At 44.4% G+C, this 13004-nt stretch overlaps 1 protein-coding gene across 4 annotated transcripts in view; it reads right to left on the bottom strand.

The window, feature by feature from the left end:
- Positions 1-12573, bottom strand: part of LOC113009931 (disco-interacting protein 2 homolog C) — a 226316-nt gene extending 213743 nt beyond the window's left edge. For 2 of the 4 annotated variants that reach the window (XM_026148599.1, XM_026148600.1), the window contains exons 1-2: positions 11627-12573; positions 9881-10162 (exon numbers count right to left, since the gene is read on the bottom strand). In XM_026148599.1, coding sequence (XP_026004384.1) covers positions 9881-9959 — 79 coding nt within the window. In that variant the 5' untranslated portion in view covers positions 9960-10162; positions 11627-12573. The remainder of the gene's footprint in view (positions 1-9880; positions 10163-11626) is intronic. The other 2 variants (XM_026148601.1, XM_026148603.1) reach the window with 1 other exon arrangement.
- Between the last annotated feature and the right edge of the window lie 431 nt (positions 12574-13004).

The raw sequence follows: 13004 nt of genomic DNA, 5'->3' as shown, positions 1-13004 counted from the left end.
TGCGCCGTCTTCAGTTCTCATTTCAAACATGTCGAGCGCTCTGATGAAATCTTAAAGGTTAAGTGCTCTGAAATGTTGAGGTGAAGACAAAACGAGTTTTATCTGAAAGTTTTTATAACTAAAAAGAAAGCGGATGCTTTAAAGCACAGTTCTGGTTTATTTACATGGCGCACTCTCAATAATCGGCTGTGACTCTTTAGGTCACGCCAACTTTACAGTCTCTACCTCTGTTGTCCAGACTCAGGGGGAAAACTGGGAATGGCTGTAGCTTTAAATAGGAATCCCCACACTGGTTTGTTTACATGTTTGAGGCCGTAGACTCCATTTGTGTCGTGTTTTTGTTTGACAGCGGTCACATGAAAAGATTTTTTACTTGCTACAAGCTATAAAGAGAACTGACAGATTATTAATAGAAACAGGAACAAGCTGAATAAACCAGAAACATCCGAATCCTCTGAAGCGAAAGTTGTTCGTTTTGCATCATTTTCTCAAATTTCTGAGAGAGATGGCAAAAACCTGAGGCTGGCTCCAAGAGCAAGTCAATCCCCACAGACTGTACAGTTAAAATGTCCAACTTTACAGCAGAAATAAACATGTTTACAACCTTCTACAAAAACGCTTATGGTCTCTATCGCTAATTTACCATTTCATAATAACTTCAAAGCATAATTAAACCAATAAAACTGTATGCAGGCTTATGACTGCTGTAAATTATGTATGAAAAGGGTGCTTAGCTCAACTTAATGACTTATAAAGCTAAATGAAGCGGGTGAGTTGCAGTGGATGGATGGTCCAAAATTCAAGCTTTAAAGCTACAGTCCAAAAACCAGTGGACAGTGTCGTCTTGGCGTATTGGGAAAGTTGCTGGCGGTGGATACTAAGAACATTTAGAGTTATCAACTTTCTTCAACGCAGAGAGAAAAATGTGCAGCTCGGCAGACAGCAAGACAAATGAGGGCGAAAAAGGGAGACTCAAGGGAGTTTCTTTCCACTTCAAGCATAAAGCTAAATTACACTGTATTCGTTTAGAGTGGGATACACTCAAAGCTCATACTGTAGTCAAAAGATACGAACAGGTCAAACTTTAAGAGTCTTTAAGCTTTTAAAAACAAAAGCTTCTTTATGTTTTTTCTACATGTGAAATGTTTAACATGCATTAGTTAACTTCATGGAAGAAGATCAGGCTGACAGCTATCCTAGCTGAGGTACAAGATATGGCCTTCGTTAAAAGGACACCACAAGCCCTCCTGTTTATCCTCTCAGGTCTCTCACCGTAAAGCCCAGCCTGTGTTGTGTTTACTGTCGTTTCACTGTCTGCATATCCTTCACAATGAACTAAGAGGTCAGTGGCCAGTTTTCCTTTCATACAGTCTGTGATTCTGTTTCTTCTTCTTCCTCTCATGCAGGCCCGAGGGAGGATTGGATAATAATTACACTTGCTCCAGCTCCTTGAGATACAAAGTTGCTACAGCGCTTTCTGTTGCAGATGTCACATAAATACCTCTGAAATGTCTCGACATCTTATTTTAGGTTGCCTCGTGTTATTCTGCCTACAATGACAAGCAACAGTCGGCACTCGGTTAAATTGGAAAAAAAGCGAGTTTTCCACTTAATTCCACCTCAACACCGCTAAAGCAAATCACCTTCGGCAGCCTCTGCAGCCCAATCTGCTTTTCCTGCCGGCTTTCTGACCGGACGTCAACCTGTCTTCCTCCCGCCTGCCGAGAACTGACAACCTAAAGCAGGCAGAAACAAACGCCCGCTGGACCCGCTGACATTTCCAGCCCTCAGATTTGTTGTGCTGCGATGCTGACAGTGAGGCCAGATGAATATTTATGCGGCCGCCTCCTGCGAGAAGCCACCCGCCTCTCGGATGACAGCTGATGACAAACATGTGGACGGACTGCACAGAGGAGGAGGCGGAGCCATATCTGTCAACCTTGTGTTTTCATTCAAGTTCTCTGTTGATGCGTTTACACTTTTAAGAGCCGTCACTTCACCAAGTTGCCCGTTTCAAAAAACAACAAGCAAGTTCGTTGCTTCTAGTTCGTTCACGTCATGCGTGCACTTCTGTGCAAGTCTCTCTGTGACCTTCGCCAGCACCAGAACACGTTTTAATAAAGAACAACAACAAAGGGCCACTGGGGGAAGAGGAGAGAGATGATTTGCATTCAGCTAAGAAAGTGTTTGTGTGTAAAGACGATGCTCTGGGGAATCGATAGCGCTGCTGTTTGGGAAAGAAAACATCACTTTAATTTTGTTTTTCTTCCCAGAGCGGAAAGTTTTTACGTGCTCGCCTGTGCGCCGAGTGAGCTTTATGTTTTATAACCCTTCAGGCTTTTGAAACTATGGAGGGGGGAAAAAATAAAAAAGGAATGAGAAAATAACAACTTTCCTTTCCTAGAGGAGTATTTCCTCTGCTGTAAATTCGTTGTGTTTGCTCAGCTCGACAGGCTGATCATCTCGGGCTCGCGTCACCTCGCTGGATCTGAAGTGCTGCTCGCCTGAGACTGTTTTTAACAGCAGCCGCGTCTGCAATAAAGAGGCAATTTCAGCGGATATTTCTCCGGCGGGAGTCAAGCGAGGACAGCTGGCAGATTTACGTCAAGTGACTGCACGTGTGGAGTCCTGAATCACTGTTCATATCGCTCGAGGGAGACGACGAAGACACCAAATATGAATTTACGGCCCTGCCGTGTGACAGAGGCTCCGCGCTCTAAGGTAGAACCAGCCTCCCTCCATCCCCACAGGCCATAATCTCCCAGGAAGGAGGAGAGAAAATAACATCTCTATGGCAACTGCCGGTCTAAAGGTGAGATGTTATGTTGCAGGGGAAGTCGCTGTGACCACTGCACAAACACAGACTGATATTTATGTCTCATCTCTGAAAAGTTGAATGTGTGGTTTCAGCTCTGCTGACAGGAACCGCAGACTAAATGTAACATCAGAGAGGAAAAAACGAAGCCCTTAAAGTGACATGACAGCGAGGAGAATAGTGCATGTAGCTTTCTTTACCTGAAGGAGGGGAACAGCAGCAAACTAAAGCAGTTTTTTAAGATCATGAACAACGAGGTAGAAGCTGCTCGAAACCAGCAGAGATGCTGTTCCTGGAAGCGGATAAAGTGCACAAAGGACAGAAAAGTTGATATGAAAAGTACTTTCAGCACATCCATCATTAATAATCTGAACTTTTCAACCCTTCAAAGTTTATTAGCAGTAACCCCTGAAGCTCTGCTCTGAAATCAGTGCTTTCTGTCACATTTCAGGTCTTTGACTATGACTGTGGATCAGAAGTTAGTGAGGGTGGTGTTTGGCTGCGCAGCTAGCCTTCAAAAATCCCAGAAACTATTCAAAAGATCGCAAAACCTCGTTAATGATCCACACTGAGGTGTAAAACTCATTATACAGGGGAGGTGGTCAAATGTCGTCTTTATGGAGGAAAGAGTTAAACACCTGAAGCACTTTTACAGATGTGGCAGTTAGCTAGCTCCTAGCTAGCTGTAGCAGTTAGCTAGCAGTTAGCCATCTTCCAGGCTTTACCTGACCTTGGGAGTCTGAACTCAAGGTCTCAACTATCAGAGAATTCTGCTGAAATGTATGAAGTGTATGTGTAGTGTAGCACTATAGCAGGTATCTGTGTCTTTGTGATACAACTATGCATCTGGACACACTTGCTAACATTTCCTGATACCTTATCATGATAACCACCCTGCTATCTGAACAGTCATTTCAGACTCCAAAGAAACAAAGCGGAAATGTAAACACGGATGCTTCAAAACGGCACTTAAATGAGCAATATCATAGTTGTTACTGCCATCGTTTATGTACAGTCTGCTCAGTTGACTCTATTTGTGCTAAAAAAAAAAAACAATGAAAAAAAAAAAACCCTCAGTACTATCCATCTTATAAAACACAGGGGGGGAGGGGACACTGACTGACACTTTAATTTAGCCGAACATCAGCAAAGTCATCAGAGTTCAGATTCCTCAACATGAAAAAGCCCTCTGATGACTTATTAGGACCTCTAGATGTGACGGGTCGGATGGAGACGATCTGTTGGTCAACTGATAAATAATTTTCAGATTAGCAACTTTGGTTTGACTGCGAGAAAGAAATCAGGGAAGCAAAGTATCAAGTCATCACAGAACACTCAAGTCCACGTAAACATCATCAGTGTCATCAGCGATGTAAATAAAACTCCTTCTGCAGACAACTCGACTTAAAACTTCACCACAATCATTGAGTATTCACTCAGTCAGCGTCGGAGGGGTATGTTTGTATGTGTGTGTGATTCATTTTTACGTTGCAGAGTCTGTTACAATCTCCAGTCCGAAGGTCGGACCACACCTGGTTTTAACCGCCAGTGTAAAGCCATCACTTGCTGCTGCGGCGCCCACCTGTTGCAGTAATCAGAGCAACATCCGCGCCTTGAATCTCAGACGTTCGACTGCAGTGCAGACATTAATGAGGTACGGGCTCCAGGCTCCTCCCTGGGCATCAGAGCCTCGTCACTGTCAGTGATCATCTCAGCAGATGAAGGCATGAAATTAGTTTTCTGTTATTTTTACACTGCTGACAGATTTCTTTAGATTTTATTTACAAACTGAGTTGTGCTGTTTTTCTTATATTGACACATCGCAGGGATTAAATGTGCAGTTAAAACTTCTTCACTGGTCATTTAGTCTGGAACTAAAACTCTCTGCAAATGCTGATAGATGATAGATGGCAGCCTTAATCTGGACTCTGAGTACATACAGGTAAATATACAGTTAATTCCTCTGTCTAAAGCAGTGGTGGGCAATTCCAGGCCTCGAGGGCCGGTGTCCTGCAGGTTTTAGATATCACCTTGGGTCAAAATCAGCTGTTTTGGATCAAGGACACATCTAAAACCTGCAGGGACACCGGCCCTCGAGGCCTGGAGTTGCCCACCCCTGGTCTAAAGGTATGTGTGCACCACATGTTGCATCACTACAGACTGCAGAGCAGAAACGGGCCTCCGGCCAGCTCTGATGGAAGCTCACCGAATGAATTCATTCATTTTAGCCACATGTCAGAGTTTGTGAACTCCACCTGAATCTCTGGCCGTTAAAAGAAAATGAAAGTTTAAAGAAAATTAAATAGAAGACGTGTGAGGCTGCAGGCAAAGAGAGAGAGGAAAATGCAAAGGTGTCAGTTTTTAGTCCATAACTTGTACCTGATTCAGTAAAATGTCACCGGCTGAATACATTAGGCTGTGAGGCGGGAGGCTCAGAGAGTGTGGCCTTTTATTAACACTGAGAAATCCCACGGTTCACTTCAGGCTGTTAGGGAGGAAAATGACATCTTTGTCTGCGCTTCATGAAAAATTAATCAGCTCGTTTTCAAAGAATCGCAGAGAAGGAGACATTTATCTGAGCCCGGTGACAGCATTTACATTTCCAGTTTACCTTTTGGGGGATTTTCGTTAATGCAACAAAAAAGGCGAGAGGAAGAGGAGAACCGAGCTGGACAGTCAGCAGCTACACCTCCAGGATTCGCTCAGCAAATAAATATCTGCGGTCTTTGGACATTCTGCACACAGCTCTTAAAAACAAACCAAAAAACGTGTTTATTTGCGTGCATTCTTCGCCGCCTTCCCTTTTTCTGATGATGACATCTCAAATTACTCAAAAGGAGAAAGCTGGGTTGGACGCAGCAGTGGCGTTTCCCAGAAGATCTTGATTCACAGCGAGCTGTCAGAAGGATCAGAGCTCCATCTCTGCACAGACGCTGTCACTCAGCAGGAAGCTTCTGAAAATCTGCCAAAAACGTCACATCACATCCTGTTCTGACAAACTCCGAGAAGCGAATTCATCTGCAAAGAAACCGAAAGACCTGCGGCTGAAACTCAATAATAATTATCACGGTGGAAGAAATCGCCCTGTACAGTTAAAAGGATCAGTCGGCTGCAGGATGATTGATTCTTTAACCGTTCGTGTGATGGACAAAACAATTATTCAGTCAATAAAATCTGGGAAGCCACCGGCCGATGTGCAGAAACAGCCACAGTTTCAGACTTTTCACTGCAGACGGCGAAATCTGGGCCAGGACTTCCACTTCTGCTGGTCACTTGCAGAAAGCTCGCACCCACACGCCACTAAAGCCTTCAAACTCAGAGTTCACCAGAAAGCTGCCGATTCTGCACATTCACATGCAGATCTCCGTTTCCTCAGATTGAATTATTCAAGACTTCACCAGCCACGACATAAAGCCTTAAGCACTGCCCTAAACTGCACCAGAGCCCTGTGGAAAACTGATAGTCACGCAGTGCTAGCTCCAAACAGCACTCAGACCTCAGATCTGCTTTAAACCACGTGAACTTAGGTGGCCCACGTTTCCGAGAGATGAATTCTGGGAAACGGCCCTACAGATCCAGAAGACTGCTCACGCTCAGATTCACACTTCTGTCAGTTAAACCTGTTGCCTTTGGGTCGAAATACGGGCGATAAATCACAGAGAAGGAACACTGGAGTCCTTTTCAAATATCAGAGCTGAGAGGAAGCGCTTCTGCTGAGCCACGGACAGAACGAGCTTTCAGGAAAGAAAGAAAGAGGGAAGAGTGAGCGCTTCAGAATAACAGACTCACTGCCGAAGTCTCACACAGGACTCTTATCAGGACCAGATGTGAGTGAAGCAAGAGCGATTTTAACATCAGCCCAAGCTCGCCAAAGGGTTTCACTTCTCGATTCAATGAAATGTGACACTGAAGTAACTTTCAATACGTTCTGCCATGAGATGAATACACTTACAAACCAATGAAGCAGCTCGCTTTTGCACGAGCGCGCCCCTTCGAAATCTAAAAAATTAAACGAGCTGAAGCCTTTCACTTTTTTACCCAACGTGCCAAACAGGTCAGCGAGCAGCTGGACGTTTGCAGCCAAAGCAAGAGCTTCAATTATCTGCTGATTAATTAATTAGACAGAAATGATGCGTTTAATGTTTCCTGGGCTGTTTACAGGCGACGAGATGCCCACAGAGCTGACTGGCATGTGCCCTCCTGGCAGCTGGAGCAGCGCATAATGAAAGAAAACGGAAACAACCCTAAATCTGCATCAAAACTACAGCAGAGACAACAATGCACGAGCACTGCAGAGCAGCTGAGGTCAGCCTGGTGTGTGTGTGTGTGTGTGTGTAATCTGCAGTGTGTTGGGATGGACAGCTTGTTATCTGGGCTGGACTGCAGAGCTTAATATTCAGCCAGCAGCCAGATTAGCTGAGGACAGCCCGTCAGTCTGCAGCTGCACGACGAGCGCGGGGTTGTGTGTTTCAGCGGGAGTGTCTGTCTCTGTGAGGACCGTGTCCAGGCTGCAGACCTGCAGGGTGAGGGTGTTTGCGACATTCGTTTCCCAGCCCTTCTTCTCCAAAATCAGATCCAGCAGCAAAATGAAAGCGGTGCTCTTAAACTCAGACTGGGGAGAAGTCAGTCAAGCTTCTATTTTCTCCAAGTCTGACAAATAAAGTTATTATTATTATTAAAACATGCCACATTTGTGCCACACCCAGAAGGTCTCCTGCAAAAACTACAGACCACTAAGAGCCCCAGCTATCCCAGGATGCACTGCAGCGATGCGATAGGTCAGCGTCCGAGTGAGAGGTCGCCTCCTCTTTTATCTCAATCACAACTATTCACCGCGCTGCTCAATCTAGCGTCCGCCCAGCAGGCTTTAAAATTCATTCTCAAGTTCACACCTGTGCCCTGATGGTGCTCAGAACAGAGGGAATTCTGGGAAATGTAGGAACTGTTGGTAGGGTTTGAGCAGAGAGGCAGGCTGAGAGAAAAAGCAGAGGTTATTTTTTTTGCTTTGTGCTGCCATCGTCATCACTGTGAGCATCCAGGTGTCGACACAGCTTTACAGGAACTTTGTGCCCATGAGCAAGGCACTCATCCTCCAGGTATATGACCCATTATCCTCATACTTCCTCAGAGAGCATTTTCATGCAGTGTATAAAGGGGATGTTTGTTCCATCACCTGAAGCACTTTGAGGATGCTTCCCACCACCTGATGACAGTTAGGGGGGAAACAAGAGGGTGTACTGCCTTGCTCAAGGGCTCTTCAGCAGGATACGAGGTCCCTGTGAAGTTCTGCCTTCACCTGAGTGCTGACAACAGCGTTTTCTGCCACCACTCCCCCGAGGCGAGAGGCTTCAAAGCATGGAGGAGGGATGATGCGTGGAAATTGAAAAATTAGGTCAAAGTCTGCAGGACGCGGGGAAGCTTTGCATCCACCGCCACCGCAGACTCTCGCGCCATCAACAAAGCATGTAAATATTGCAGCGGGGCATCTGACCCCGTTTCCCAGAGACGCACTTGTTTACACTGGAGGAACTCCGAGTTGGCGGTTTATATGTGCAACCTTCCCCGCCCCATCCATCCCTCCTCTTCATCACCACTACTTGTCTCATCTTTTCAGCGTTCACAGCAGCAGCGGTGGAAACATTAAAATGCGATGTGTGCATTCAGAGTCAGCTGTTACAATCTCTTCCCCTCCCTCCCTCCCTCTTCGCCGTCTTCTTTCTCCATACATGGCCGAGCCTCACAAAGCCTCGGAGAGAAGCAGGGAAAACACTGCTCGCAGGAAGCTGAAATATGACACTATGATACTCTCCAGGCTGAGAGTGAGTCTGCAGCAATGTGACATATCAATCTGAAGTAGAAGAAGAACAAGGAGGAAGGAGGGGGAGAAAGAGAGGGAGGTGGTGGTGAGGGGGGCTAATGAGAAAATCAATACCCAAGCTGCATTTCAGTATCTTGCAAAACAACCCGATATAGCATGCTGTAGTGTTATTGGGGGGGCGCAGGAATATAATGGGAATCATTCATCGCCTCTCTGGAGAAAAGGCTGCCTGGCTGCGGTGTGTCATGTGAAAAGTGTGTCTCCTAACAGCTGCATGCTGCCTGTGCACCATCTAAGCAGCGTGCAGGGCTCTGCTCAACGGGATTTTATAACAAAACCTCTCTGACAACAACTTTCCTACTGACAAACACAAACCTCCACAGAATTCCCGGGATATCCCCACAGCAGGCTGCTGTGTGCCTCCTGCGCTCCAGTGAGGCTTCAAAGTGCACTTTATGGGTTGTTTATCAGCCGTGATGGAAGGATTCATGCACAGATCAACAGATTAGGGGTAAAAATGACACATATTCTTTGATTTTTATCAGGAATTAGCAGAGCAGCGTGGATGTGTGTGGATTTTGGAGACGTCACCTGACTCTGGGGAATTATTGTAGGGAATTTTTGAAAACCTGAGCAGACAAAATAAAGCAGTTAAGTGTTAAAAGGTGATGTACAGCTGGATTTAAAGGTGAATGCTGGCTGTAAAGTGGCTGTGTTTGGACTCTGGGACACTATGTAGAGTAAGGATTGATGAACTCCTTCAGATAATCAACAGTCTATGAATAATGAGGAGCCCTGCAGGCTTCACTGCAACAATACCGTGGAGCTCTGGTGCACAGCAGCCACTCCAGTTCATCCAGAGCACTTTATGGGATGTTTATCTATTATCTGTATTATTCCCATGATACCTGGCGTCAGGTGACGTTGTGTGTCAGTGTGGGGGAGTGAACCTGCAATGATCTCCTTTCAATCCAAGAACCCCCTAACAGCACTGTAGTCTGTCCACAGCCAGTGACAGCTCTGTTTCCATTTCACTGCCACATCTCCTGCATCCAAATCCAGATCAGTTAAAGCAGTCATTGTGGCAGCGTGTGTGCGTGTGAACAGACATGCACTTGAACTTGTTGGAGCTCAGCACTTTATCTCCTAGCAGTTCAAACTCAGCAAGGACAAACAGTCCCAGAGCAACAACAGCAGCAGAGCCCCGGCAGAGCCGCCGAGCTCCGCGGTGAAACCCAAGTACTCACCCTCGGATAACTCCAGCTCCAGCTCGGCCAGTTTGGCCCGCACCTCCGCAGGAAGCGGCACCGGGTCCCGGTCCGCCATTCCGCCGTTCCAAACCGACTTAAATATCTGTTTTCCGGCTGTTTCTCCCTGTTTCCAGTCCCCACGCTGCTCCACAAACCACAAAAATCCAAAGTCAGTCACACCGAGTCCGTCAGCGTCGCTCCGTGTGCGGCAGCGGCTCTGCGCGTTCTCCGCAAACCAGCGTCAAGCTACAGCTAACACTGCAGAGCTGCTACCGGAATCTGTATTTTCAAAATAAGATCACAGCGTTAAGACCAATGACTGTATTAAACAACTGTTTTGCCCAGTCCGCTGCCTGTGGCTCTCACACCCTCCAAATTTAAACCTGAGTAAATCAGACTCACAGGCTGGCTTTAACTAAAAGTTACGAGCTAATAAATTATAGATTAAAAAATAAATCAATGTTACTTTTGTGATACTTGGATTTTTATTTTTGTTTTAATTTAATTTCCAGAATAAAGTATGTTATAAAATGTTATATGACTATAAAAGCAGGTTAATATTTTTAGTTACTTGTTTCCTTATTTTAAATAAAAATAGGTAAAGCAAGAGCAATCCAGGCTAAAAAAAAATCTGAATTTAGTTAAAACACTCAAAGAAAGGCGTCAGGATGATTATGTAATTATTTTTAACTGAGACATTGAAATGCATTTTATTTACTGACTGATTTTATAGATATATATATTTTGGAGATTTTGACTGTTTATTTTGAACATTCTCCTTTTTCTACGGTTTGTTCTCACTGCTTACCTCGTTTATACTGACAAGTTACGGTTCACCAGTGTGTGTCTGTTAAAAGTAAAGAATATGATGCATTGCTAAAAAATATCGGATGTATGTTGATAGCTAGTAAGAGTAAATTCTTTTTGAAACAACTCTGGGAGATGAATAAATTCAAAAGATCCAAACCCCAGTGCTGTGCTTTTATTTTGAATGCAGATTTTGTTCTCTTCCTGTCTCACACCTCTTAATTATTGCCGCCTTCACGCGCCTCACATACACAATTTCCCTTTAGGTGATCCTAAAGATCCACGACTGAACTCACAGGAATCAATATTTTTAATCCGATCGATTTTCAGTCAAAGTTTCAGGAGTTAAAATGAAAACAAAGTGCTGCTTAATATTTTCACACCATGAACAACACACCGGTAGAGGGCGCCACATTCACTTTCTCTCTCACAAACACACACACACAATCTGTTAACCTGACTCTGTCATTTATGTTAATTGATAAGATGGATAAATGTCAGCTGTAGTTCATGTGCTTTTGAACAAGTAGTCTGCGAGGCTGCGATGCAGAAAAGAGATCAAAGAAGGGTTAATTAGAAAGATTATCACAGCTGAAACACATTTTGATCGTTTGTTTTCTGTTTTATCTCAGTGAAATTTAATCACTCATTCACTCATTTAAAGTCTGCTAGGTGAATGTTCATTTAGGTGCAGCAGAGATATCTCAGTGATATCCCACTCAATCAGAAAATTACATATAGGTAAAAGACGGCAGATGGAGCTTAATGGTACATTATATTCAAAAGTACTCAGTCACCCAACCGAACCGTTAACTTCAGGTGGAAAAGTGAAAAGTGGAATTCAGTGGAAGCAACTCTAAGTGCTAGGTCACGTAAAGTCACAGAGTGGGATCAGCGGATGCTGAGGCATATAGTGCGCACAGGTCACCAACTTACTGTAATGTTAGGTGTTCTCCAGAGGGACCAATTACACGTCTACATCTGGCAATCCGATGGAAGAGTCTGGGTTTGGTAGATGCCAGGGGAACGGGACTTGTCTGACTGAATAATCGGAGGATTGTGATGTGGAGCTGTTTTTAGGAGTTGGGCTCAGCCTTAGTTCCAGCATATCGAGACTTGTTGGATAATCTCATGCTCCCAACTTTGAGGGAACAGTTTGGGGATGGCCACTTCCTGTTCCAATATGGCTGCACACCAGTGCACAAAGCAAGTTCCATAAAGGCGTGGATGATCGAGTTTGGTGTAGAACAACTTCAGTCCTGGCCTTGTTTTGTGATATAGATCACCTAATAAGTTTATGTTTCAGCTTCGATGACAGAAATTCAGATTATTATTCGGTTACTTTGCAGAAATTTGCAGGTATCAGTGTCTGTGCTTTGAACCCAAGCCCATTATGGATGCAGCACGCAAAACCAGCAAGATAGAGTAATCCCATCCACATGAGGTCACTTCCAGCTTAACAAAAAAAAAACAGCAATGCAGTGGCCAAAATGCTGAAACTGAGGCTTCAAAAGTCACAGTCTATGGTTTTTCCTCTGTAATTTTCATTAGTTCCACCTGTATTCAATGACCTAATCACCCTCCACAGTATATAAATACTCTGTTTTCTTCAGTCACCTGACAAATTGTCGTTTCTACTTGCAGTGAAAGTTTTCAGAAATTTCTCATGCTCCAGTTTGTCCTTCATCATGCTCTCTCCTGCTTCACGGATGCTCGACTGCCCACCTGACTGTGACCTCAGACTGATTACAGGTTTAGATTTTGGACTTTACCCTGGTCTCCTGTGGCCTGTGTTTGGATCCTTTACTCTGTGAATCATTAAACCATCTGAGGGGACTTCTCTGTGACCTCAGGACATTTCCCTCATGGGTTTATGGTCTCAGTCGCTAGTTCCAAACTTTACTGGATACAACATGATGTGCACTTTTCAAATGATGGGAACCTCGACATGCATAATGCTGGAGCGCCTCTAGTGGATACAATAAACTCTGGTGGTCACAGCCACGCCCACATCCGACGTGTTCTCAGTATATCCAGCCTTTATTTTTCATGTCTGTTTAAATAAAGGATTTATATACAGCCTGTAAGCTACATCTTTTATATACAGTCTATGTTATCCACTAATTAGTGCATCATCACTGCATGATATACAACAAATGTATAAGACATGGATGTAAGCAAATATTTTATTTTGTAGTGAGTTCAGTCCTTCCTAATCACATTTATCTACCTGCAGGCTGACTTGGACCATGCCAATGTTGGCATCCAGTCATGAACATCAGACTAAACAAATTTAGTATGAGCAATAAAAATA

The sequence above is a fragment of the Astatotilapia calliptera genome, chromosome 18 (genome assembly GCF_900246225.1).
Source record: "Astatotilapia calliptera chromosome 18, fAstCal1.2, whole genome shotgun sequence".
In the NCBI taxonomy this organism is placed as follows: Eukaryota; Metazoa; Chordata; class Actinopteri; order Cichliformes; family Cichlidae; genus Astatotilapia; species Astatotilapia calliptera.
The sequence above is the reverse complement of the archived record's forward strand: the minus strand, read 5'-3'. Positions and strand labels throughout refer to the sequence as shown.